We start from the raw sequence: 24,433 nt of genomic DNA, 5'->3' as shown, positions 1-24,433 counted from the left end.
CGGACACTAACGCTAGTTCATCAAAACCTCCGGTTGTGTAATTATACCCCCAATCAGCTGATGAACGAACAATGCTCATTCATAGACTGATCAGATCTTTTGTGCAGCTTAAAAGTTCATTGTTGTCAATGTAATGGCCCAGTACTTCTATTCATGGCCCCCTCCATAAATGTCATCCATAAATGTCATACATGTAATGTCTTGCGTTGGTGCACTGTGCAAAAGTGTCTTGTCATTCTGTTATGTGTATTGCAAAGTGAGAAGTTAAGTGTCTGCAGAAGTGTGGGTGATGCTTGCAATGTATCAATATGTCTTGTCACTTGGTATGAGTGAGAATATAAATAGGAGTGTGTGAGAACGGGAAGAGGGTCTCTATTTCTCCTGGGTTCCTGAGAGAGAGTGCCAGCCACATGGGGTTACCTTCAACCCGCATGTGGTGAAGAATTGAGGAAGAAGAGAGGTTCCCTGAGAGTGTATGTTCCAGTGACGAGAGAGGAGTGAACCTCAATTGAAGAGAGAGAGAGCAAGCAAGAAGCAGGTGCCACTTCCAAGGCCTAGTACAGAGGTACTCTTTATTCATCTTCTCCTATGCAACCGTCCTGAAGTCTGGGATCACCGCGTGAAGGTACTCCCATTTATTTGTCACATCCAGCTGTCTTGAAGTGTGGGATCACTGGGTGGAGGTACTCTCAAGTCTTTCTAATACCTGCACTGCAAATTATTGTAATTTGTGCTATGTTTGCAAAAAGTTGTTCCAGTAAAGTTTTGCCAGGCCCTGACCATTCCCAGGGATCTGAGGTACGTTACTTCTGTCTGGGGCTGCATTTATTTACCACCAAGGGTCATACCAGTGGGTAACGGAACAGTGGCGTCACCCGTGACATCTGGTATCCCTGTTCTACAGCTTATTGGGCATCCCTATCCTAAGGGTGTCCGGAAGAGGCCCAGCGCTATTCTGGCTGAGGCTACATGTGTCCCTCCAGTAGAGAGCCTGGTAAGTGCCACCATGACAAGTAACCACTCTACCCTCCCAGCTCCTCAACGTGTGCCTTGTGTCTGGGGTCATCCTACGGGACGCTGCAGCAACCTACTTCTTCTTGGCGTCACAAACAGGATAGCATCCTCTGTGCCATATCATCCTGCCTGCGATGACGCAGAGGTACTACCCAAAGAGAAAATGAGGAATCTCAAGAAGTAATGATGAGAGAAAAAAATACAAAGAAAATTGACAAGAAGGGAAAAGGATAGAGATGGACCGCTCAGGAGGAATCTGTCATGCCTTAAGGAAATAAAATAGGTGCAAAATGAGTTAGAGCTTATTCATATGAGCGATATTCTTGCGCAAGAATAATGCACATGCATAAAACTTGCACAAATACGAAATCCATTCTTTTGAAGGGTAGGCTTTCGCTCCAACCTCTGTGTATTTGGAGCAGAAGCCTCTGCGCTGACCTCTATGTAGTGGCCGGCGCTTGTAACTGCAGGCACAGCTCCCATTGATTTTAATGTTAGCTATGCCTGCAGTTACAGGCACCGGCCACTACATGGGAGGGTGGTGCGGAAACTTCCGATCCAAATACACAGAGGTTGGAGCGGAAGTCCGTGTTTGCATGTATTGGATAATGCCTCCTCCCACATATAATGTGTTATATTATAGGTTTGCCCTTGAATGTAGACCTGCATGGAACAGGCCATGTCCCATATATGGTTGTGCGTTTCGCTTTTTCTCAAATGACTGGCCTGTGCTCGCACGGACTGAGTCATGCCATTGCCTACCCTTCTTATCTGAGTCATGCCTAGCCTTCTTATCTTATTACAGGTTGTCCCATTGACATGTGTTTAGTGTATTTAATATTGCAATTTTTTGGTAACTGAGTAGTGGTCCTAGAATACAGTACAATGGATAGTAAAAGAGACAGTGATAATGGATAATGATCCAAGTTGAGATTTATTGTTCACCCTGTTCATTGGGTTGAGATAACCCTGATGTTATTTATTAGGGTGGTTTCACATCTGCATTGGAACGTCCAGTTTCTATCACAGATCCAGTACAAAATACCAGAATAAAAAGCACTGTATGCAACGCTTGCCTTCTTGGAAAAAACAGGGCAGCTGAGCGGAAAGCAACTGACCTCATCGTAGTCAATGGGGTTCATTCGGTTCCGTCCTGAGATGGAGCCATTTGGCCAGTGGATTCCCCTTTCCTGCTCCCTGAACGGAGCAGTAAAACGGAACCCCCAACACAGATGTGAATCCAGCTTTACTGCTATAGTTAAGCAGCTATTGATGGCCATAAGGCTCTGCAGCCTGGTCAGACATGTCCACCTCTGACTGGAGACCGAAAGTAAATAATAACTAAGGTAGAGCAAAACTGATTGGCTAAAAGCCGACTACGGACATGTATACTTCCCCTTGTTGGTGGATTACAGAAAACAAAGCATCAAAAACAGATACTTTAATGTGCTGTAGCCTAGTACCACAAAATCCCCACACATGGCTGTTTAATAACAAGCACGGTTCTGGATATTGTATGTTGTATATACATTACTGTCAGGTGACTATTTACTGCAAGGAATGCTCCTGACACCCTTTACAAACTCATTCATAGGCTGATCATGAACGTTTGTGTAACCGAAGACGTCTTTGTCACCATCAGTATGGAAGGGGGAGGAGATGTGCTGCCAAAAATGATAAGTAATGTAGGGGGAAAACGATTATTTGTTCCCCATGCAGTCTGAATCCGTCTATGTGAAGCCCAGTTAAGTGATCACCAATTTGGCGCTCATCTTCCATTTCATACTGAGCCATATAAAGCACCCACTAAAGATCAGAAGATAATTCAACCTGGAGGCTGTGATGATCTAAGAAACCCAAGAGAAAGGATAAGAATGCCATGTACTAATGATAATCAAAGATCAACTGCTGTAGAAAAAGCAGATTATCAGGTATATGAAGAAGACTCACCATGTTCTCAGTCCAGAAGTTGACATTCTTGTATATAAGTTTCCAGTAATTCTCAAAGTTATTTACTAGAGATGAGCAAGCACCAAAATGCTCGGGTGCTCGTTACTCGAGTCGAACTTTTCGCGATGCTCGAGGGTTCGTTTCGAGTAACGAACCCCATTGAAGTCAATGGACGACTCGAGCATTTTTGTATATCGCCGATGCTCGCTAAGGTTTTCATTTGTGAAAATCTGGGAAATTCAAGAAAGTGATGGGAACGACACAGAAACGGATAGGGCAGGCGAGGGGCTACATGCTGGGCTGCATCTCAAGTTCCCAGGTCCCACTATTCAGCCACAATAGCGGCAAGAGTGCCCCCCTTCCCAACAATTTTTATTTCTGAAAAACCCTCATTAGCAAGGCATACCTTAGCTAAGCACCACACTACCTCCAACAAACCACAATCACTGCCTGCATGACACTCCGCTGCCACTTCTCCTGGGTTACATGCTCCCCCCACCCCCCCCCGCACGACCCAGTGTCCACAGCGCACACCAAAGTGTCCCTGCGCAGCCTTCAGCTGCCCTCATGCCACACGCTGGCCTCATAGCCACACCACCCTCATGTCTATTTATAAGTGCGTCTGCCATGAGGAGGAACCGCAGGCACACACTATAGAGGGTTGGCACGGCCAGGCAGCGACCCTCTTTAAAAGGGGTGGGGCGATAGCCCACAATGCTGTACAGAAGCAATGAGAAATCCAATCCTGTGCCACCTCCATCAGGAGCTGCACACGTGGGCATAGCAATGGGGAACCCATGTGCCACACACTATTCATTCTGTCAAGGTGTCGCATAGCTCAATCCACACCGCAAGCCGTCTGCGCTCTGCCCCCTACCCAAGTCAGTCAGTGTCTTTGTGCCAGACAGGTCAAACACGGCGATGGGAGCTAAGTTTGCACCAACAGCATAGGTGGGTCCTAGGAAACCCAAGACACGAACAAAAAATTGATCTGAGCGGCCAAACATGGCAGACTTGCACCGTGGCCACGACATAGGCCTCGGCCCACAGCTTCAGCAATCCTAGGCAGGAAGCGGACTTTCACTGCACCCAGGACATAGGCTTCTGCACAAACCCTCAGCAATCGCGGGCCTACAGCGGACTCCAATGCTAGCATAGCTGTGCACGTCTCATTAGCGCTGTATTGCTCCTGTAGCTTGTCCCAATGCAGTGCCCCGGATAGTAGAGCTAACGTCAGATTAAATACAGGTGGGCTTCGGCCCACACTGCATGCCCCAGTCAGACCGGGGTTTTTTATAAATAGTCACAGGCAGGTACAACTCCGCAATGGGAATACCGTGTGCACCGACAGCATGGGTGGCTCCCTGGAACCCACCGGCGGTACATAAACAAATCCCATTGCAGTGCCCTGAACAGCAAAGCTAACGTCAGATTAAAGGCAGGTGCGCTTCGGCCCACACTGCATGCCCCAGTCAGACTGGGGTTTTTTATAAGTAGACACAGGCAGGTACAAATCCCTATTGTGAAGTCCGTGTGGACCGACAGCATAGGTGGGTCCCAGGAAGCCACCGACGGTACATAAATATATCCCATTGCAGTGCCCTGGACAGCAAAGCTAACGTCAGATTAAATGCAGGTGCACTTCGGCCCACACTGCATGCCCCAGTCAGACTGGGGTTTTTTATAAGTAGACACAGGCAGGTACAACTCCCTATTGTGAAGTCCGTGTGGACCGACAGCATGGGTGGCTCCCTGGGACCCACCGGCGGTACATATATAAATCCCATTGCAGTGCCCAGCACAGCTGAGGTAACGTCAGGTTTAATGCAGGTGGGCTTCGGCCCACACTGCATGCCCCAGTCAGACTGGGGTCCTTTATAAGTAGACACAGGCAGTTACAACTCCGTGTGGACCGACAGCATAGGTGGGTGCCAGGAAGCCACCGACGGTACATAAATATATCCCATTGCAGTGCCCTGGACAGCAAAGCTAACGTCAGATTAAATGCAGGTGCGCTTCGGCCCACACTGCATGTCCCAGTCAGACTGGGGTTTTTTATAAGTAGACACAGGCAGGTACAAATCCGTATTGTGAAGTCCGTGTGGACTGACAGCATGGGTGGCTCCCTGGAACCCACCGGCGGTACATATATGAATCCCATTGCAGTGTCCAGCACAGCTGAGGTAACGTCAGGTTTAATGCAGGTGGGCTTCGGCCCACACTGCATGTCCCAGTCAGACTGGGGTTTTTTATAAGTAGATACAGGCAGGTACAACTCCCTATTGTGAAGTCCGTGTGGACCGACAGCATGGGTGGCTCCCTGGAACGTACCGGCGGTACATATATAAATCCCATTGCAGTGCCCAGCACAGCTGAGGTAACATCAGGTTTAATGCAGGTGGGCTTCGGCCCACACTGCATGCCCCAGTGTGACTGGGGTTCTTTATAAGTAGACACATGCAGTTACAACTCCGTGTGGACCGACAGCATAGGTGGGTCCCAGGAAGCCACCGGCAGTACATAAATATATCCCATTGCATTGCCCAGCACAGCTGAGGTAACGTCAGATTAAATGCAGGTGGGCTTCGGCCCACACTGCATGCCCCAGTCTGACCGGGGTTTTTAATACATAGACACTGGCAGGTACAAATCCCTAATGTGAAGTCCCTGTGGACCCACAGCATGGGTGGCTCCCTGGAACCCATCGGTGGTACATAAATGTATCCCATTGCAGTGCCCTGCTCAGCAGAGCTAACGTCACATTCAATACAGGTGTGCTTCGGCCCACAGTGCATGCCCCAGTCAGAGCGGTAATATGTACCTTAACAGTAACCGCGTTGGTGGGAATGTGGTGGCGACTGCGGACCTAGTAGCGTGGTTTTATTTAGTTGGTTTTCAGAAGGTGGCCAGGATTAAGTGGGCCATGGCGGGGGGATGGTGGGGGGGCTCTCTTGTTGTGTCGGTAAAGGTGAAATTCTTGGACTGCCACCAGATGGACCAATGCAAAGGTATTTGGCAAGAATGTTTTTATTGTTGGAGGAGAAGGGGGATGTTTTTGAGGCACTACGTGTCCTCTCCACATGTCCGTGGTTATATGCACCTTAACAGTAACCGCGTTGGTGGGAAATGGCCTCGCCACCATCATGTCTTTGGGAAGCCTCCGTTTCCACACCCCAGTGACATAGCATTAGCAGCGGTATAGGCAGAGCCCAGAATTAGTAACATTTCAGCGGTAGCATTAGGACAGGCCCCAGTAACATATCACTAGCAGCATTATAGGGGGAGCACAGTATTAGTTCCATTTCAGTAGTAGTAGCAGTCCAGACAGGCCCCAGTAAGAATTCCGAAGCAGCAGTATAGGGGGAGCACAGTCTTAGTTCCATTTCAGTAATAGTAGCAGTCAATACAGGCCCCAGTAACAATTCCGAAGCAGCAGTATAGGGGGAGCACAGTATTAGTTCCATTTCAGTAGTAGTAGCAGTCAAGACAGGCTACAGTAACATTCCCGTTGCAGCAGTTTAGGGAGATAACAGTCTCTTAACAATTATGCGCAAGGCTGGGTATTAATTCAACAACTACTACCCCCAGCAGAGACGCAGTAAACTGAAGGCAGTGACAGGCAGGCCTAATATTGTAATTTTTTTTTACTTTTTGTGAAAAAGCCCACTGCCTGTGATATGCGCTGTATTTCGATTACCCTGTTGGAGGCTGACTTCGCGTACGTAACGCACTGCAGAGGCAGGCAAGAATTATGCGCAAGGCTGGGTATTAATTCAACAACTACGACCCCCAGCAGAGACGCAGTAAACTGAAGGCAGTGACAGGCAGGCCTAATATTGTATTTTTTTGAACTTTTTGTGAAAAAGCCCACTGCCTGTGATATGCGCTGTATTTCGATTGCCCTGTTGGAGGCTGACTTCGCGTACGTAACGCACTGCAGAGGCAGGCAACAATTATGCGCAAGGCTGGGTATTAATTCAACAACTACTACCCCCCAGCAGAGACGCAGTAAACTGAAGGCAGTGACAGGCAGGCCTAATATTGTATTTTTTTTGAAGTTTTTGGGAAAAAGCCCACTGCCTGTGATATGCGCTGTATTTCGATTGCCCTGTTGGAGGCTGACTTCGCGTACGTAACGCACTGCAGAGGCAGGCAACAATTATGCGCAAGGCTGGGTATTCGTTCAACAACTACTACCCCCAGCAGAGACGCAGTAAACTGAAGGCAGTGACAGGCAGGCCTAATATTGTATTTTTTTGAACTTTTTGGGAAAAAGCCCACTGCCTATATAGCCAGTATACCTCTTTCCCTGTCTCACCAGTATTGCCCCTATACTGAGTAAAATGACTGCAGACTGAGGACGCTATGGTCTGCACGCCCGATATACAAAAAAAAAAAATTGTGCAACACTGCTAAAAGCAGCCTCAACAGTACTGCACACGGTCAGATGTGGCCCTAAGAAGGACCATTGGGGTTCTTGAAGACTAAAATAACACCTAACACTCTCCCTATAGCAGCAGCAGCATCAGCAGCACTGTCCCTGATCTCTGTCAGAATGCATCTGTGGCGAGCCGCGGGCGGGGCAGATTTAAATACTCGGGTGTCATCTGATCTCCCCAGCCACTCACTGCAGAGGGGTGGTATAGGGCTGGAACGTCACAGGAGGAAGTTGTAATGCCTTCCATGTCTTTCTATTGGCCAGAAAAGCGCGCAAATTTCTCAGAGATGAAAGTGAAAGTAACTCGAATATCGCGTGGTGCTCGTCTTGAGTAACGAGCATCTCGAACACCCTAATACTCGAATGAGTATCAAGCTCGGACGCGTATGCTCGCTCATCCCTATTATTAACCAGGGGATTATGAGTAGGTAGTGGTTATTAGTGTATCTTGACGCCACTAGGAATTCCTGGTGGAGTCAAGTTTGACAGGGGGTGACGCCCCCTGTACCTGTTTGGCTGTACATCAGCCTGCTGTGCAGGTCCTTGAAGGTAACTGCAAATGTATACCAAAGCCATGTAGCGGTCCATAGTGATGCCGCGCAGCCCCAGCTGCAAGGCTGCTCCTGGCCCACGACACAGAAGGCGGAAGAGGCGTTTGTTTCGTAGCGTAGCACGGCCCGAAAACCACAGAGGGCAAAGCCGGCTAAACCACTTCTTCCGGCCCACAAGCGGACCCCCCCATGTGAGTCTCACGCGGCGGTCAGTGCAGCAGGGAGGCCACAGCGCTGATGTAAGAGAGATACTTCCAGCCACCATCCGCACACTCTGGCAGCACAGCAGGCAATGAGAGAGCATTGCAGGGCAGTCAGATGACTGCATTACCAGTGACCGGGGGCAACAGCGGTGGGGAATGGCACAGGCAGCGCAGCTGAAGCAGGGAGCCTACAGCGTCAGGACTTTGACACAATGGCGGGTAAGACACAGGGAGTGGGGCTCACTTAGATTCCACACCAGTTCAACCACACATCCATCCATGCACATTCTAGGACCTTTAGGTATTGCGCTAATTGGGAGTTAGGGGCGTGACAGGGGTAGAACACCTGTCAAACCCCAACCTTCCGATGGCATCAAGATACACTAATACCAGTGGTGCAGCCTTTCACGTCTCATCTCTAGCTAGAGACTCTTTACAGTCAAAGTCGGTACTGTATTTGTAATGAACTTTGGATAGACCTCACCTAATGATCTTCTGAGTTCTGCCAGAAAAGGCTCTACTGTGTAGGGAAGGAAGAGAATCTACGCTGCAAGCAGGAAAATTGTGTCCATTGTAGACAATGAGAGGAATAGATCAGGAGCAGCTACACGAATCCCTCTGTCAGTTTGTTGGAGTGTATCAGTCTGGAGTTCAGGCAAAATGTGGTGTCCTGGACAGCGCCTCTATATCTCTTGACCTGATAGACCTATAATGCTTCACAGATTGTGATAGTTTGAAACAGTCAAATTGTTAAGACCCATTTACACGAGCAGATAATCGGTCAAAGATCGCTCAAATGACAGTTTGAGCCACAGCTTTCAGCGTTTATTTTGCGTAAAAAATAATTGGTATTCAAGTAGCTTCTCAGCTACTTAAATGCCAATTATGTATGTTAATGAAGCCTTCCCTGAGCATAGCTAATAGCCCGAGGGAGGATATTAGCTGAGCTCAGATCCTTTGTTCTCCACGGGAAACAATGTTATCGATAAAACTGATTGCTAAAATCAAAGGAGCTTGATATTAACAATCAGAGAAAAGTGCCCAAAATGCAGGTGCCCCGCCCCATTTACACGCACCGATTATCGCTAAAACGAACGCCGATGAGCGAATTTTTAGCTATAATCATCCAGTGTAAATGGGCCTTTAGTCTGGAGTTCAGGCTATTAAGCTCACTTTAGCATTGTCTAGACTGGAGACTACGCAGGTGAGAGCAGGACGAGTGATGTACAGGTGTGCTGCACGTGATTGTTAAAAGGAATGTTCTTAACAACAAAGGAGAAATAGCGGCTCCTTAACAACAGTTCTTTTATTCTTCTTTTATTCCATAAAATTATAAATGATAAGTACCACGTGATACCACGTTTAGGAATATGGTCTCTTATCTCTCTCTTTATTTTTTCTTCTCTTCTCTCTCTCTACTCTCTGCCTTTGTCTCTGCATCTCTCTGGTTGCATTAACATGAATGCTTTTCCCACATGAGTTCCGCCTAATTGCAATATGGGTGGAACTTGCACAGGAAAATAACACATTGATTTCAATGGGTTAATGTACATGAGCAATGTTACGCTCACATCGAGAGTGCAAGATCGAAGAATCCCGGTATGTCCTATGGAAGTAGAAAAAACACATTGTCCTCACATGTAAATGCAAGTTTCTCTATGTGATTTTCTAATTTTACTAATTGAACAACATACGATTTTCACACACACGCAATACGCATGTTAAAACCGCATGTGCAGCGATGCGTTATCACACAAAGCACATCACACTTGTAGGAAAAATTGTTGGTTTGCATATGTGATATTGGTCCACTGTTCCCTGTCAATGCACACTCATTAAACTATCTCTGTGGGCTAATTTCTATGGTTGATCTGGTTAAATGTCTGTTGCATTAGAATGGAAAGCAGTCTCTCCTTACCTCGTTGGCAGCACTGCTATACATTCATCTCAAAAGGCAGCCATCAAGTAACACTTGCTGAATCCTCGCTTAAAATTCGACATAGGTCCAACCTAGTCCCTTCAACAATCCATAAATATTCTCCAGGCACCTCTCCGAACTGTTTTAGGGGATGTGATAGCTTGGGTTCAGCGGCCCATACATGGTGGAGGTAACCATTGGTGGAGTCTCTCTGGAGACGGGTGACTAGGCTTATATCTAAAGTTCTGGGTAAAACATTCCCCCTTTCTCCGTCGACTTGTCTCCTAGTGGGCAAACCCCTGGGCTTTAATAACCAACAACATAAGCTTTCATAGCATATCTATATGGCCCCTAGAATCTATATTGCCTCCTACTGGCTGTCACCCACTCTTTCACTTAACCCAGTTATCGCAAGAGTATCAAGAATGATGCTGTATGAAAAATTGTCGGGCATGAAGGAAGATGACATGGAACTATTCCTCAAAACCTGGCAGCCATGAGCCGATTCCTTAGATATACCTGGCCTAAATCGACTTCTCAGCACCTGAGGTACCAGACCAGGAATGATTATTAGATTTCACCAAACATTTAATGGGAGGAAAATAAAACGAAAAACAAAACAGAGAAAGAACAGTTGGGGGAGATTTGGCAGGTAGGTATGGCTCAAGGGGAGAGGGTGGGGGAGGGACAGGAGAGAAGGAATTTATACGGCACACAACACATATTGCAAGAGTGAAGGGGGGGGGGGGGCAAGAGAGGGGAGGGAAGCGAGGGGATTAAAAGTTTTTTGACTCGCATAGTATGTTTTGACAAGGTGTGTGAATTTTATATGTTTAGTTTATTCCAATGTTTTCCTAGCCACCCCCTGCGTGGGGAATTTATCAAAGCCTTTCAAAGTGTTAAACTGCAAATAATGCAATAAAATATTCTGAAACAGAATGGAAAACAGAATACCTTATTCATCATTGCACACACACTATAATGTAGACTGGCAAAATGAAAACTCTTGCGGTCGTGGAACATTTCCTGCTGGGCAAAAGTTGAGTTTGTGGTGCACATCAGGTTGCATCCGGCAGAGAACATCAATGTGCAAAATCAAAGCCTTTTTGGTGCATAGAAATGAATCTTTTCAGCATGACTGAGTACATATATGGTATGCACAGTCGTGCTTTTAATAGGGTATCTACAGTGAACGATCACTGCATTAGGAACAGCTGCTCAGTAATAGATTGATCCTCTTTTTTGGGTGATCACAGCTTTCAGACATCGGTGAACATTTTCCACAAGGTGGTGAACATCCCCCTATACTCAACTCAACCCATGCCCATTGCAGAAGCCCCATCAGTTGGTGCACATTTTGTGGATAAGTGTTTTTAAGGAGCCGGCTTTTCTCTTTTGTTGTTGCTATTCAAGCTGTTTGACTCAGCCTGAACACCTGGAAACCTTCAAGCCAAGCGGGGTAAATATTACCTACTAAGCAGAGGAAGATAACATTGTGTTATTTGTTTTACAATGTTCTTCTTAACCTGTTCGGTGCCTGACAAACCTGAGTACAGCACATGTGGGGATACCTTTTTTTGACCGGTAATTGCCAATCCCAGAAGGATGATAGTGCCAATATGAAGTCAATGCATATGTATTAAATCTATACACTTATTTTAGGTAATCCATAAACATAAAATAGAGAGGAATTTTTTAATGTTGGACTGATGTAAAAATAAAAAAAATGCTCTGCAGATGCTGAGATTTTTCTACCATTGCTTCAAGGCTATGTTCACATATAGCAAATTTGGTGTAGATTCACACCAAACTCTACATCAAAACTTGCTTGTAACATATGGATTTTTGATGCACATTTCACCCCCTCATTTCAAAAGGTGAGATCCACAACATAAACTAACGTGTTGCACATTTCATCTGCACGGCATGTTAAATCCAAAATAGATTTTGCATAGATTTGTTTCCCCAACATGTGCAGAATCTTGGTGAACTCCTTCTCCTGCTCTTCACTGAAGTTACCAAGGTTTTCTGGAAAGCAATCCAAGTGGCTGTGAAGGTTGTAGATCATGATACTCGTGTTAGAGCCAAGATTTTTAAAATTGGTGAGCGTGTTCTCCATTAATTCAGAATTCTAGGAGAAAAACTCCACCAAGGCATAAGAGCGATAACAGGGAAGATCGGATACTTACATGATGGTAGATTACTTTTGGAGCCTTCAGCAAGATTGTCCTGGTAGATCCCATTCTAGAAATTCCCACAAAAGTGTGTGTGTGTGCTGAATGACTGATATATGTTATAATGTAAGGCGACCAGATTTTTCAGTGACAAAGCAGGGCAGAGGGGTGTGGTCGGGTGGCGGAGCTTACCACAACATACGATTTTACCTCCATCGTTATATAAAGCACAGAGTCCGTACTTTCCCGACCTTTTCAGGGTGATTTCATTTAGAGAGCGTTCTTTGTAGGTTGCATAGTCCTTAACTCCTTCAGTGGCAGGTTTAGGTAGTCTTCAGCACATTTCAATTTTTACAAGATTTTCCGGGCATGCCACTAAAGGGGTTAAATGTTCATAAGCTCATTAATGTATAATTATTTGCTTTTCTTTTCTACTCAGTTCCCAAGAGCTGACTTGTTTAGCCTGGTTAAATAGAATAAAATGGGAGACCTGTGTAGAGGTGACTTAGGGCGCGGTCACACGAGCGTAGGCGTATTTACATTCGCACGTGCGCAGCGTTTAATCGCCGGAAAGAACGTTTTTCGGCGATCATGACCAGAGCTAGAAAGCGTATTATCGTTTGTTCCTACTTTGCAAACTATCTTTTCGGCCATCGAATATGCGTTGGCGCGTATTTCAGTCGCATATGTTCCGTTTTTTTCGTGTTGCCGTTTTTACGCGCCGTAAAATCACCCGTGCGAACGAATACATTGGAAACCAATGCCTCAGATGGTCACGTTTATACGATTGGGCGCAAAAACGCGCCGTTTATGCGCTCGTGTGAACGCACCCTTAACTATATAGAGTACAGTTTATTAATCATTTGTATGTTAGTTATTATATTGGATACATGAAATGCTATATTTCGGTAATGTTGGCGCCTATTGCAATGTTTGTATTGCTAAAGTCTCTAATAAAAATACTATTTGAAATTTAAAAAGCAGGATGCAAATTACACAGCATTTCTACTCTATTGCTGTGGATTTTGACTGGAAATCAGCCGCATATCCGCAGCTGACTTCATATTATATGGCGTTGCCCTCACCTCCTCTCAAGGCTTCCAGCTGACAGCACTCCTGGCTTCCGATTCCCAGCGGCCTGTAGTGGCTCCACCTGACCAGCGATGCCGCACCTGACTAGGCCGCTTGGAACCGGAAGCCGGGAGCACTGGCTGCGGGATCCCTTCGGAGGAGATGAGGGGGAGCGCTGCATAATAGGAAATCAGCTGCGGATACACAGTGTGAATCACTTTAATGGTGACCAGATGTCCCAAAAGCAGGACAAAAGTGGGACACACAGCTCTGCTACATGCACGTCACACTCACAGCTCTGCTACATGCACATCACACACACAGCTCTCCTACACGTGTGTGTCAAACACACACAGCTGTGCTACATGCGTGTCACACACAGCTGTGTTACATGCACATCACACGCACAGCTCTGCCACAAGCGCATCACATACATACCTCTGCTACATGCACGTCTCACACACACAGCTCTGTTACATGCATGTCTCACACACACAGCTCTGTTACATGCACGTCTCACACACACACAGCTCTGCTACATGCAGATCTCACACACACAGCTCTACTACATGCACGTGTCACACACACAGCTCATTTACAGGCACATCACACGCACCAGCTCTTTTACAGGCACATCACACGCACAGCTCTGCTACATGTACCTCACACACACAGCTCTGCTACATGCATGTGTCACAAATAGCTCTGCTACATGAGCGTGTCACACACGCAGCTTTGCTACATGCATATGTCACACATACACACAGCTCTGATACATGCACATCACACATATGGCTCTGCTACTCCATCTCACACACGCATGGCTCTGCTGTTCTGTCTCAAACACGCACGGCTCTGCTGCTCCGTCTCAAACACGCACGGCTCTACTGCTCCGTCTCACACACGCATGGCTCTGCTCCTCTGTCCGAAAACAATGGCTTCACTTTGTTTTTCTCCTGTAGTGCAGACCTGATAATTACAGCGGCATAACGGGACAATCACAGAAAAATGGTCGTTACTTACTGACTGAGGAGTGCATATAGATGCATCCTCCTCTCACCACGCAGGTAGCTAACTACAAAATGGAGAGGCCAATACCACCTGTGCAGGACACCGATAAAACAACCACTCACACTGCCTCTTGATAATGAGGGGGGTGGATGCTTGGTGTACACTCCCACACATAGTGGATACAGGGTGCCAGACCATTCTGATATATGTAGTTCACCATGCAGACCTCTGTGATTGGTTTTAATTTTTTATTTCCCCTTCTGTGATGCACAGGAGAAAAACATGCCCATATGTTTAAACCCTAATGTGTATTTACTGAGGAGAATCTACCTCACCTTTACGGCGGTTTACATCGCCAGTACAGAGCGTAGTTGTGCGTGAACAGGATTTTGAAAAAAAAAACAAAAAACTGCGGGAAGATAGGTCCTACCGTAGCTTTACCGTGCGTAGTTGTATGCCGCAAAATGATTAATGAGGCGGCGTGGGACTGGGGGCGGGGAGTGAATTATGTAAGTTTGAATAGCGAGCGGTTAGGGGGAAGGGGCGGAGCTATAGACAGGAAGAGAAGGGAGTGGGGAGCGGGAAAGTCAGTGCGAGTGGAGCTAGCGAGAGAGAAGGAGCGGAAAAGAAGACGTATTACAAAACAAAAGAAATTGTTAAAAGAGCGGTGGAGCGGAGTGAGGAAGCGGCCGGTTAAAAGAGGAGGAAAGACCAGGAATATCGGGTGGAAGAAGAGGCGGCGAAAGGGAAGAAAGAGCGGGACTATCGGGTGGAAGAAGCGTGCAGCGGAGGAAGAGGATCGGGTGAGCGCCAGCCCAGAGGAAAAGACACCGGAGGATTACAATTATGGAGGACTTACACGGGATGATAAGAGAAGCGGTGAAGAAGGACGGGACCCGTTGGCTCGAGGATCTGCTGGCGACATGCAGGACACCCACGGAGCAGACAACGACCGCCGGGCAGGAGGAGCAACACCAAGCACCGGGGGAGGACGTCGGTATCCAGGAAGAGGCTCCGCGGGGTCGGCCGCGGCGACGGAAGCAGCCTCCGGCAAGGCTCAGCCTGAGCCCAGCGAGAAAGAGAGGAGGACTAAGGGACAGCCGCGCCAGCGATTGCCCGAGAGGGTCCGGAAGCCCTAGTGGAGGAGGGGCGCCGGTACCTAGGCGCGCGGCGGGGAGACCGGCAGCACTAGCTCTACGGTCTGCAATTTCCGGGGGTCCGGAAAGCGGAGGACATTGTTCGGCAGCCGGGGCAGGCTCTGGACGTTGGCAGGAGCGCGTATCCGGGCGCAGGACTACAGCGGCAGCGAGAGGTGAGCTCAGGCAGAGCGGAGAGAGGCAGGGGAGCACGCGGTTAGGCCGCCCGTCCTCACAAGATGGCGGCACAGCACGTGGGGGGGGGGGGGAGGGCAGCGCTGGAGGTGCACAGCAGCTTAGCCACATGCAGCAAGAGTAGAGAAGGTAGGGGCAGCGAGAGGAGGAAAAGAAAAGCAGCCAGCAGGGCCACATACAACCCCCCATCACATAGCCCAGAGAGCTACAGCAGTGGGTCTGGCACCAGCAGGGGGGAGGGGAAGCAGTTTGGGGGAGCCCATAGGGGAACTAGCCAGTTCAGGAGAAGAAGGTCACATAGTTTTGGAAAGGGGGGCAAGGAGGCGACAGTACATTCCCGCCAGCAGGCCTATTAGTCGCACTCAGCAACAGCCCCCCAGACACGTATTAATCCCTCCGCAGAGTATGGCCGTAGCGGGGCCGCAGCAGTTGGGCCAGTTAACATACAATGACCCATATGAGCCACCAGGTTCTTACCGGCGATGTTATATTAACCCCCAATACATTGCCCCACCAGCCGAATACTCAGACTACCCCCATTCACAAACCCAGGCCCCTCGCAGGAGTTCCAAGAGGCAGGGCCAGGGGGCTAGACAGAGGCAGAAGGCGCGAGCTAGGCAGGAGAGGCAGGAGCGGTTGGAACGGGAGCAAGCGCAGCAGCCAGGATTTGCACGCAGCAGCAGTGGTAGGGCGCGCGAATCAAGTACCAGCAGCGGGCAAGAGGAACCGCAGCGATTTGTGGAACAGCCTCGGCGGTCGGACCCGCAGTCATCCCTCTATCGTGAGGACCGGGAACGTCGAAGTTGGCAGGACCACACGCAGAGTCGTTCAAGACGGGACCAGCCTGGCATGTCGCAGTCTGAAAGTAGAGGAAGGGCTCTGTATCCAACAGGTCAGCAGCCCGCGCACGAGTCGGTCAGGAGCCGCGGGAGCGGTACAGCGGGGACATCACCCTTGGCAACGCCGGAGGTCGGTCCAGCTGGTGAGTCCGAAATATATGATGTTTTAAAATGTGTGATGGATCCCGCAAAGGTTGCGGAGAAAAGTGATGTGGTTACGGTGTTGCGGTCGCTGCTGAGCAGGATTGAACCTAAAGAAGGGCTTTTAGTGTCCTGTGTGGCTCCAGGGGGTTCAGGCCCGCCTGTGGGTAATACCGGTGTTAGCTCAGCAACCGGTGCAGATGCTGATCCGTCAGTTGGTTTGCAATATGGTGATTCGTTATATTGTGGTGTCGCCCCGCTGGGGGTTGGTTTGACGGATGACGTGGTGGAAAAAATTAAGAGTGGTGTTTATGTGGATATATGGTCCTTGCTTTCAGCGGACCACGTAATGGTCGATAAGGAACAGAGTTCAGAGCGTGGAACTGACAAAAAACCTAAAATAGCGAAGACCTTTGGTAACTGGCTGCAGGCATACATGGTAATGGTACATGTTACGTGCCAGCATCAGCCTGCGAAAGGTCCAGAGATGATGGTGTACTTAAACACCATATATAGCGCTTATCGGCTGCACGGGGGTGCGGCCTGGTGGCGCTATGACGAGGACTTCAGGCGGCGTATTTCGGGTAAAAGTCACATCAGTTGGGCCTCTAAGGCCACTGATGTGTGGATACAGTTGATTTTAGCGCAGCGGCCAGCTAAGGCGTCCTTTCCAGGGGCAGCCGCGGGGAGCACATCCCAGCAGCCTGCGGCCTCCCCTAGACCAAACGGCTCTTGTTGGTTATACAATGAGGGCCACTGCAGGTTTTACGCGACCTGCAAGTTCAGGCACGAGTGCTCTGTATGCGGGGGGCAACATGCGGCGGTTCGCTGTTTCCGCAAGCAAAGAGCAACGCCCGCGGTGGGTGGTGCCGGCGGCCCAGCGAACGCCAGTGAAAAGCCGATACCTGGATCCGTGGTTAGACAGGTACCACAAGAAACAGGAAGCAAAAATCCTTAGAGCTGGATTTTTGGAGGGCTTCAGAATACCGTTCCTTGACCAGCCAATTACGACGCTATGCCCTAACTTAAAGTCGGCAAGAGACGACATTGAGTTAGTAACGGAGAAGGTTATGAAGGAGGTGGAGCTGGGCCGTATGGCCGGGCCATTTGATGTCCCTCCATTCGAAAACTTGCGGGTGTCCCTGTTGGGCCTCGTGCCCAAGAAGGAATCCGGAAAATTTCGACTCATCCATCATTTATCGTTCCCAAGCGGTGGATCGGTAAATGACGGCATTTCAAAGGCAGAGGCAGCCGTGGCTTAGACTTCGTTCAACTGCACGGTACGTTTAGTGAGGTCGGCGGGCAGGTTTGCCCAGTTAGCGAAAACTGACATAGAATCGGCGTTCCGGCTGCTGCCGGTCCACCCGGATTGCTTCCATTTGCTAGGGTGTAGGATCGAGGACAGGTTTTTTGTGGACATGTGTTTGCCGATGGGATGCTCCATTTCATGTTATTTTTTCGACTTGTTTAGTTCATTTTTGGAATGGATGTTACGTTATGAAACGGGCATCACATCGGTAATACATTACCTGGATGATTTTTTGTTCGTCGGTTCAGAAACGTCAGGGGATTGCGGTTTTTTTATTGACGAATTTCCAGAGACTCATGCGGGAGTCCCGCTGTCGGCGGAAAAGGCGACGGGCCCGGTCACGTGCTTAACCTTTTTAGGCATTGAAATTGATTCGGTAGACATGGTCTTCCGGCTACCAGAGGAAAAAGTGGCGAAACTACGCCAAGTGGTGGGGGACGTGGCCCAATGCAAAAAAGCGACATTGCGGCAGATTCAGGTTCTGCTGGGTTTGTTGAATTTCGCTTGCAAGGTTATCCAATGGGTCGAGCCTTTTCAAGGAGATTATCATTGGCAACGGTGGGAGTTCGCGAACCGCATCATTTCGTACGGGTGACAGCAGGAATTAAAGCAGACCTGCACATATGGAGGGTTTTCCTCCATTCATTCAACGGGCAAGTGGTATGCCCTAAGGAGGATGTGGAAGGCCCGGTGATCAGTTTGTTCGCCGATGCGGCGGGATCGGGCGGTTTTGGCGTAATTTATAATAACCATTGGTGCAGGGAACCCTGGCCTAGGTTATGGAAAGAAAGAAGGTGGACAAAAAATATTACTTTGCTGGAATTTTTTCCAGTGGTAGTGGCAATTGAATTGTGGGAATCAGAGTTACGGGATCGTAAAATCTGTTTCTGGTCTGACAATGCAGCGGTCGTGCAAACCATAAATAAGCAATCTTCTGCGTCCCCGCCGGTTTTGGTTTTGTTGAGACACGTGGTATTGCGATGTTTGCAAAGTAATATATATTTGCGTGCGAAACATGTCCCAGGTTGTGACAACGGAGCGGCTGACGCACTCTCTCATTCGCAGATGGAGCGGTTCAGGGAGCGGCACCCACGGGCGGATGCCGAGGGGGTACGCTGCCCGCCTTCCTTGTGGAATCTGGCCGAGGAGAGCTGCTGAGGCTGGTGGAGTCATCGGTTGCAGTGGCAACGTGGAGAAGTTATAATTCTGTTTGGGCAACATGGTTGAGATTGGTGGGAGGAACGGTGTTAGGGGGTGTAAGAGCGAGGGCGGGGACGCTGGACATGTTGGCGGAATTGCGGGATAAGAGGTCGTCCGTCTGTGTGGCGAAAAAACATCTTGCTGGGGTTGCTTTCCTCTTAAAATTACACGGTGTGGCGGATGTAACGAAAGAGTTTGTTTTCCAACAGATTATTCGGGGTTGGAAAAAAGAAAAAGTACTAGCGGATACACGGCGACCCATTACGTTAAAATTGTTAATAATGTTATTGTCGGTTTTGGAAAGAGTGTGCTCGGATGCATTCAAGGCGTTGTTGTTCAGATCCGCATTTTTACTCGCTTTTTTCGCGGCGTTGCGCATCGGTGAGCTGGTGCCGGCAAGCAAAGCGAAACCCGGGGGTTTAGGACAAAATGATGTGATTGCCACGGAGTCATCTGTCAGAGTTTGCGTTAGGAAGTCAAAGACGGACTTGTATGGTAGAGGCGACTGGCTGACCATTAACAGTTCGGGCGACAGATGGTGCCCGGTGGGCATGTTGAGACTTTTTATCGCCAGGCGCCCTGCAGTCAGCACATTTTTGGCCCATGCGTCGGGGGCACCGCTTACCCGTTTTCAGTTTTCGGCGGTTTTGCGTTCGGCTTTGAAAGAGTTGGGCCTGGATCCGGCGGAATTTGGAACCCATTCCTTCAGGATTGGGGCTGCGACGACTGCGGAAGCACACGGTATGACAGAGGACGGTTCGAAAAAGTTGGGAAGATGGAAATCCCAGGCGTATAAGTCGTACGTTAGGCCAGATCGGATTGTGGAGGGAGCGTTGGTCATGGATTGAGTTGCTGTAATATAGTTTTGGTTTTCGGGCAATTGGAACCCGTGGAAAATTTTTGGGTATACTAGGGTTTTGTTTTCCTATGTTGATTCTTTATTTCAGCGCACGAACCATGGCATGTTTGGATTCTGGGACACTCGTTCATCTATTGGGCCGAGAGGAGAGCGGCAACGCGACCCATGGGAAGGAACCTGGGTCTGAGCGGAGCACTGGTTAATTGGGTTGGAGTGCGGGGGCTTCAATGGCCCCGTTTGTTACAGTTGGTACTAAGGATAAGCAAGTGGACCCCCCGGAAAGTTATACTGGTCGTTCATGCCGGGGGGAACGACTTAGGCACCACAGAGATGAACGATTTGTTGGTGCTCATGAAGCAGGACTTGCTTCGGTTCCGGGACTGCTTTAATGACTGCATCTTGGTCTGGTCGGATATAGTGGCTTGGAGATATTGGAGAGGTGCCAGGGATATGGACGCCATTGAGCGAGTAAGGAAATTAATAAACTTACGCATGTCCAGGTTCGTACAATCACTGGGAGGAGTGGCAGTCCGCCACTGGGAGCTGGAGGATAAAGAGAAAGGAGCCTTGAGGATGGATGGCGTACACCTCAACGAGGTGGGATTGGACACTTTTTTGTCCGGACTGCAGGACGGGGGGGAGATGGCTTTGGAGAGGGTTGGCGGGGTGGGGCGGTATGCGCCGTAGGCGTACGGCGCATGCCGTGTGGCCGGGAGCTTCCCATGCGGGCTACGGCGCAAAGGAAGGTTTACAGGCCAATGGATAGGGGCTTACGAACGTCCTTGGGGCCGTTACGGTATTAAAATAGTTCAATTAGGCATGGGAGGTTTATAGTCAGATAAAGTTAATAAAGTTAAATTAAATAAATAAAGTTAAAAGTATATGTTTGAAAATATTTAATAAAGCTGTGGCCAACCCACGTTTTCACCAAGAAGTTGTTGGTATGTTTTTGGTTATAGGTAAGTGAGCTAGAATTAAGGTAAGGTGCTCCCAGTCTTGTATGTCGCAAAATGATTAATGAGGCGGCGTGGGACTGGGGGCGGGGAGTGAATTATGTAAGTTTGAATAGCGAGCGGTTAGGGGGAAGGGGCGGAGCTATAGACAGGAAGAGAAGGGAGTGGGGAGCGGGAAAGTCAGTGCGAGTGGAGCTAGCGAGAGAGAAGGAGCGGAAAAGAAGACACCCACCCACCCGCCCGGTGGAGGGTAGGAGGAGAGGTGTTTTTTGGCGTAGGGACAGTTTAGGAAGTTGTCACAGCGGAGGTAAGGCCGGGAGCTTCCCATGCCGGCTACGGCGCAAAGGAAGGTTTACAGGCCCATGGATAGGGGCTTACGAACGTCCTTGGGGCCGTTACGGTATTAAAATAGTTCAATTAGGCATGGGAGGTTTATAGTCAGATAAAGTTAATAAAGTTAAATTAAATAAATAAAGTTAAAAGTATATGTTTGAAAATATTTAATAAAGCTGTGGCCAACCCACGTTTTCACCAAGAAGTTGTTGGTATGTTTTTGGTTATAGGTAAGTGAGCTAGAATTAAGGTAAGGTGCCCCCAGTCTTAATACTACGTGTGGGAAAGATAGGGCAAGTCCTATATTTTCTCGCCCGTAAAGTTAACCTGCAAGAATCCTGATAGTGAAAACAAAACCATTGAAATTAATGGTCTTGTTTTGTTCTGTTATGCGGCTATGATTATCACACCAATTTTTTTAAATGCAAGAATAGTACTAAGCAGCTGCCCCCTTTAGTATAAGGTAGGTGTGTGGGTGGCGGTTCATTAGTACCTTCACCTGTGGTACTTCTCCCTACCCTCTTGTATTAGTATATCAGTAAGTATATGGCCGCTTTCTTCTTTTTTGTCAGTACATTGTGGAAGATAATATGTACCACGAGAGAAGAATAGGAGGAGCTTTGTAAACCCTAGAAGGTTAAGGGGTATGTAATTGTAGTGTCCCAGAACCAGAGTCCTTGTTACACCCCAGTGCAAAGTTGTCGTGTGGTTTCATAAAGCACATTTTTCACAATGCATAATAATATATATTGTTTGTATTTTGCACTGCACTGCCTTATATTTGCAGAACCTTGCATAAGTTCAGGCTATGCAGAGATATAAGGGTTAAATTGTACAGATGAGATGTGATTTTGGTTATCAAGCAGACCCTCAGCAGATGTTGCAGAGTTCCACATCCCCCGAGAATGTGGGAGGGACCCGACAGCAAAGGTAGTCAGTTGTCTCTTGGAGGGGGAAGGGGGGAGTAACATGTGAGCCAAGAACAAAGGGCAGACAGAGAGAGAGCTACTGGAACCTTGACCCACTCTGCCATTTTTTTGTGCCAGTCCACGCTGTGCAGCGGATTACTGTGTGATGAGCTCCGAGGAAGAGAGACAGAGCTGAAGCTAAAGACAGAGAGGATAAGTTGTACAAGGACCTCCCTGCGTATGCTGTTTGTAACTTTTGGTGGAGAACAGTATTAGTCAGCTAGCACGCTGATGAATTGTCCCCGCATGCGTCATTCCAGGTACTGCATGACGGAACGGAATTGTGAGTACCAAGTGAATATTGTAATGCAGTGTGAATGGGCCCCACAGCAGAGGTTAATCTAAATTGGACTGTGTATGTCAAGAATTGAGTCTAACTGTTAGCAAAGATATTCCTGCTACCAGCCAAGTAAGGGACATTTCCAAGTGCATCATAGACTGCATCGTCAATATCTCTGCTGAAGCAGCCACCTTTAAAGTCACAATAACCAAATGATCTCTATATCAGGGGTGTCAAACTCATTTTCACCGAGGGCCACATCAGGTTTTTGGTGAACTTCAAAGGGCCGATTGTAAGACAGTACAGTAAGGGCTCGTTCACACCAGCGTATTTGCATACATAATATGCAGAGAATAGAAGCCATTGATGTCACTGAGTTCATTCACATGATGTATATTTTCACACAGCAGGACCTATTTTGTTTCAAACTACGCACCCCGATAGGCCATTGAAGTGAATGGGCCGCGCAAATACGTGGTGAATGCGCAGGAAACCTATGTATTCAATGCATATTTGCGCACCATCTCAGTCGGCCAATCTGCGTTCTTTTCTGCGTGCCCAAATACACAGGCATAAGCGATTTTCGATTGCGCAAATACGTAGCGTATTTGTGCGACCCAAATGCAATTACGCCCGTGTGAACGAGCCCTAATAGTGACCCCGATAGTGGTCGCAGTAGTAATAGTGACTCTGATAGTGGCCTCAGTAAAAATAGTGACCCCTATAGTGGTCGCAGTAGTCATAGTGACCCCTATAGTGGTCGCAGTAATAATAGTGACTCTCATAGTGGCCCCAGTAAAAATATTGACCCCCACAGTAGACCAATTAGTAACAGGGTACCCCACATGGGCCCAAGTAGTAACAGGGTACCCCACAGTGGCCCCAGTAGTAACAGGATACCCCACAGTGGCCCCAGTAGTAATAGCGACCCCTACAGTAATATAACCCCCTCCCAGCAGCAATATAACCCCCTCCCAGCAACAATATAACCCCCTCCCAGCAACAATATAACCCCCTCCCAGCAACAATATAACCCCCTCCCAGCAGCAATATTAACCCCCCCACCCAGCTACATTAATCCCCACCAGCAATATTAACCCCTCCCCCCTGCACCAATATTAACCCTCTCCCCCCTGCACCAATATTAACCCCCTCCCAGCAACAGTATTAACTTCCACCCACCCAGCAGCAATATTACCACCCCCGCAGCAATATTAACCCCCACACACGCCCAGCAGCAATATTAACCAACCCCCCCTGCACCCAGCAACAATATTAACCCCCACCAACCCAGCAGCAATATTAACCCCCCCAGCAATATTAACCCCCTCCCAGCAACAGTATTAACCCCCACCCACCCAGCAGCAATATTAACCCCCACCCCCACCAGCAATATTACCACCCCGCAGCAATATTAACCCCCTCCCAGCAGCAATATTAACCCCCCCCATCCCTTCCCAACCCGGCAGCAATATTAACCCCCTGCCAGCAACAATATTAACCCCCTCCCAGCATCAATATTAACTCTCACCCCCACCAGCAATATTACCACCCCACCCGACCCGCGCAGCAATATTAACCCCCTGCCAGCAACAATATTAACCCCTCCCAGCAGCAATATTAACCCCCCCCCCCCAACACACCAGCAATATTAACTCCCTCACCCCCGGCAGCAATCAGCATTATTAACCTCCTCCCAGCAAGAACAATATTAACCCTCACCCCCCCAGCAGCACTATTAACTTCCCCCTTCCCCAGCCATATGCTTACCTCCTCCTTGCTGTCAGCGCCACTCCTCCTCGGATCGTGCTGAGCCCGGGTGGCATATTAACTTTTTCCACAAGACTTCTGCACTATTGAGCAATTCCAGCAACCTGATTGGTTGTTTGG

At 48.4% G+C, this 24,433-nt stretch overlaps 1 protein-coding gene across 2 annotated transcripts in view; it reads right to left on the bottom strand.

The window, feature by feature from the left end:
• LOC136579755 (N-acetyllactosaminide alpha-1,3-galactosyltransferase-like) overlaps positions 1-12,333 on the bottom strand; it is a 37,250-nt gene extending 24,917 nt beyond the window's left edge. Inside the window, exon 1 of one of the 2 annotated variants that reach the window (XM_066579816.1) lies at positions 12,264-12,333. In XM_066579816.1, the coding sequence (XP_066435913.1) occupies positions 12,264-12,317 (54 nt within the window). In that variant the 5' untranslated portion in view covers positions 12,318-12,333. Of the gene's footprint in view, positions 1-2,964; positions 3,005-12,263 lie in introns of those variants that run through there. The other variant, XM_066579817.1, reaches the window with a different exon arrangement.
• Positions 12,334-24,433: the final 12,100 nt, after the last annotated feature.

The sequence above is a fragment of the Eleutherodactylus coqui genome, chromosome 10 (assembly GCF_035609145.1).
Source record: "Eleutherodactylus coqui strain aEleCoq1 chromosome 10, aEleCoq1.hap1, whole genome shotgun sequence".
Taxonomy (NCBI): domain Eukaryota; kingdom Metazoa; phylum Chordata; class Amphibia; order Anura; family Eleutherodactylidae; genus Eleutherodactylus; species Eleutherodactylus coqui.
Note: the sequence above shows the minus strand (reverse complement) of the source record. Positions and strands in the feature narration are given on the sequence as shown.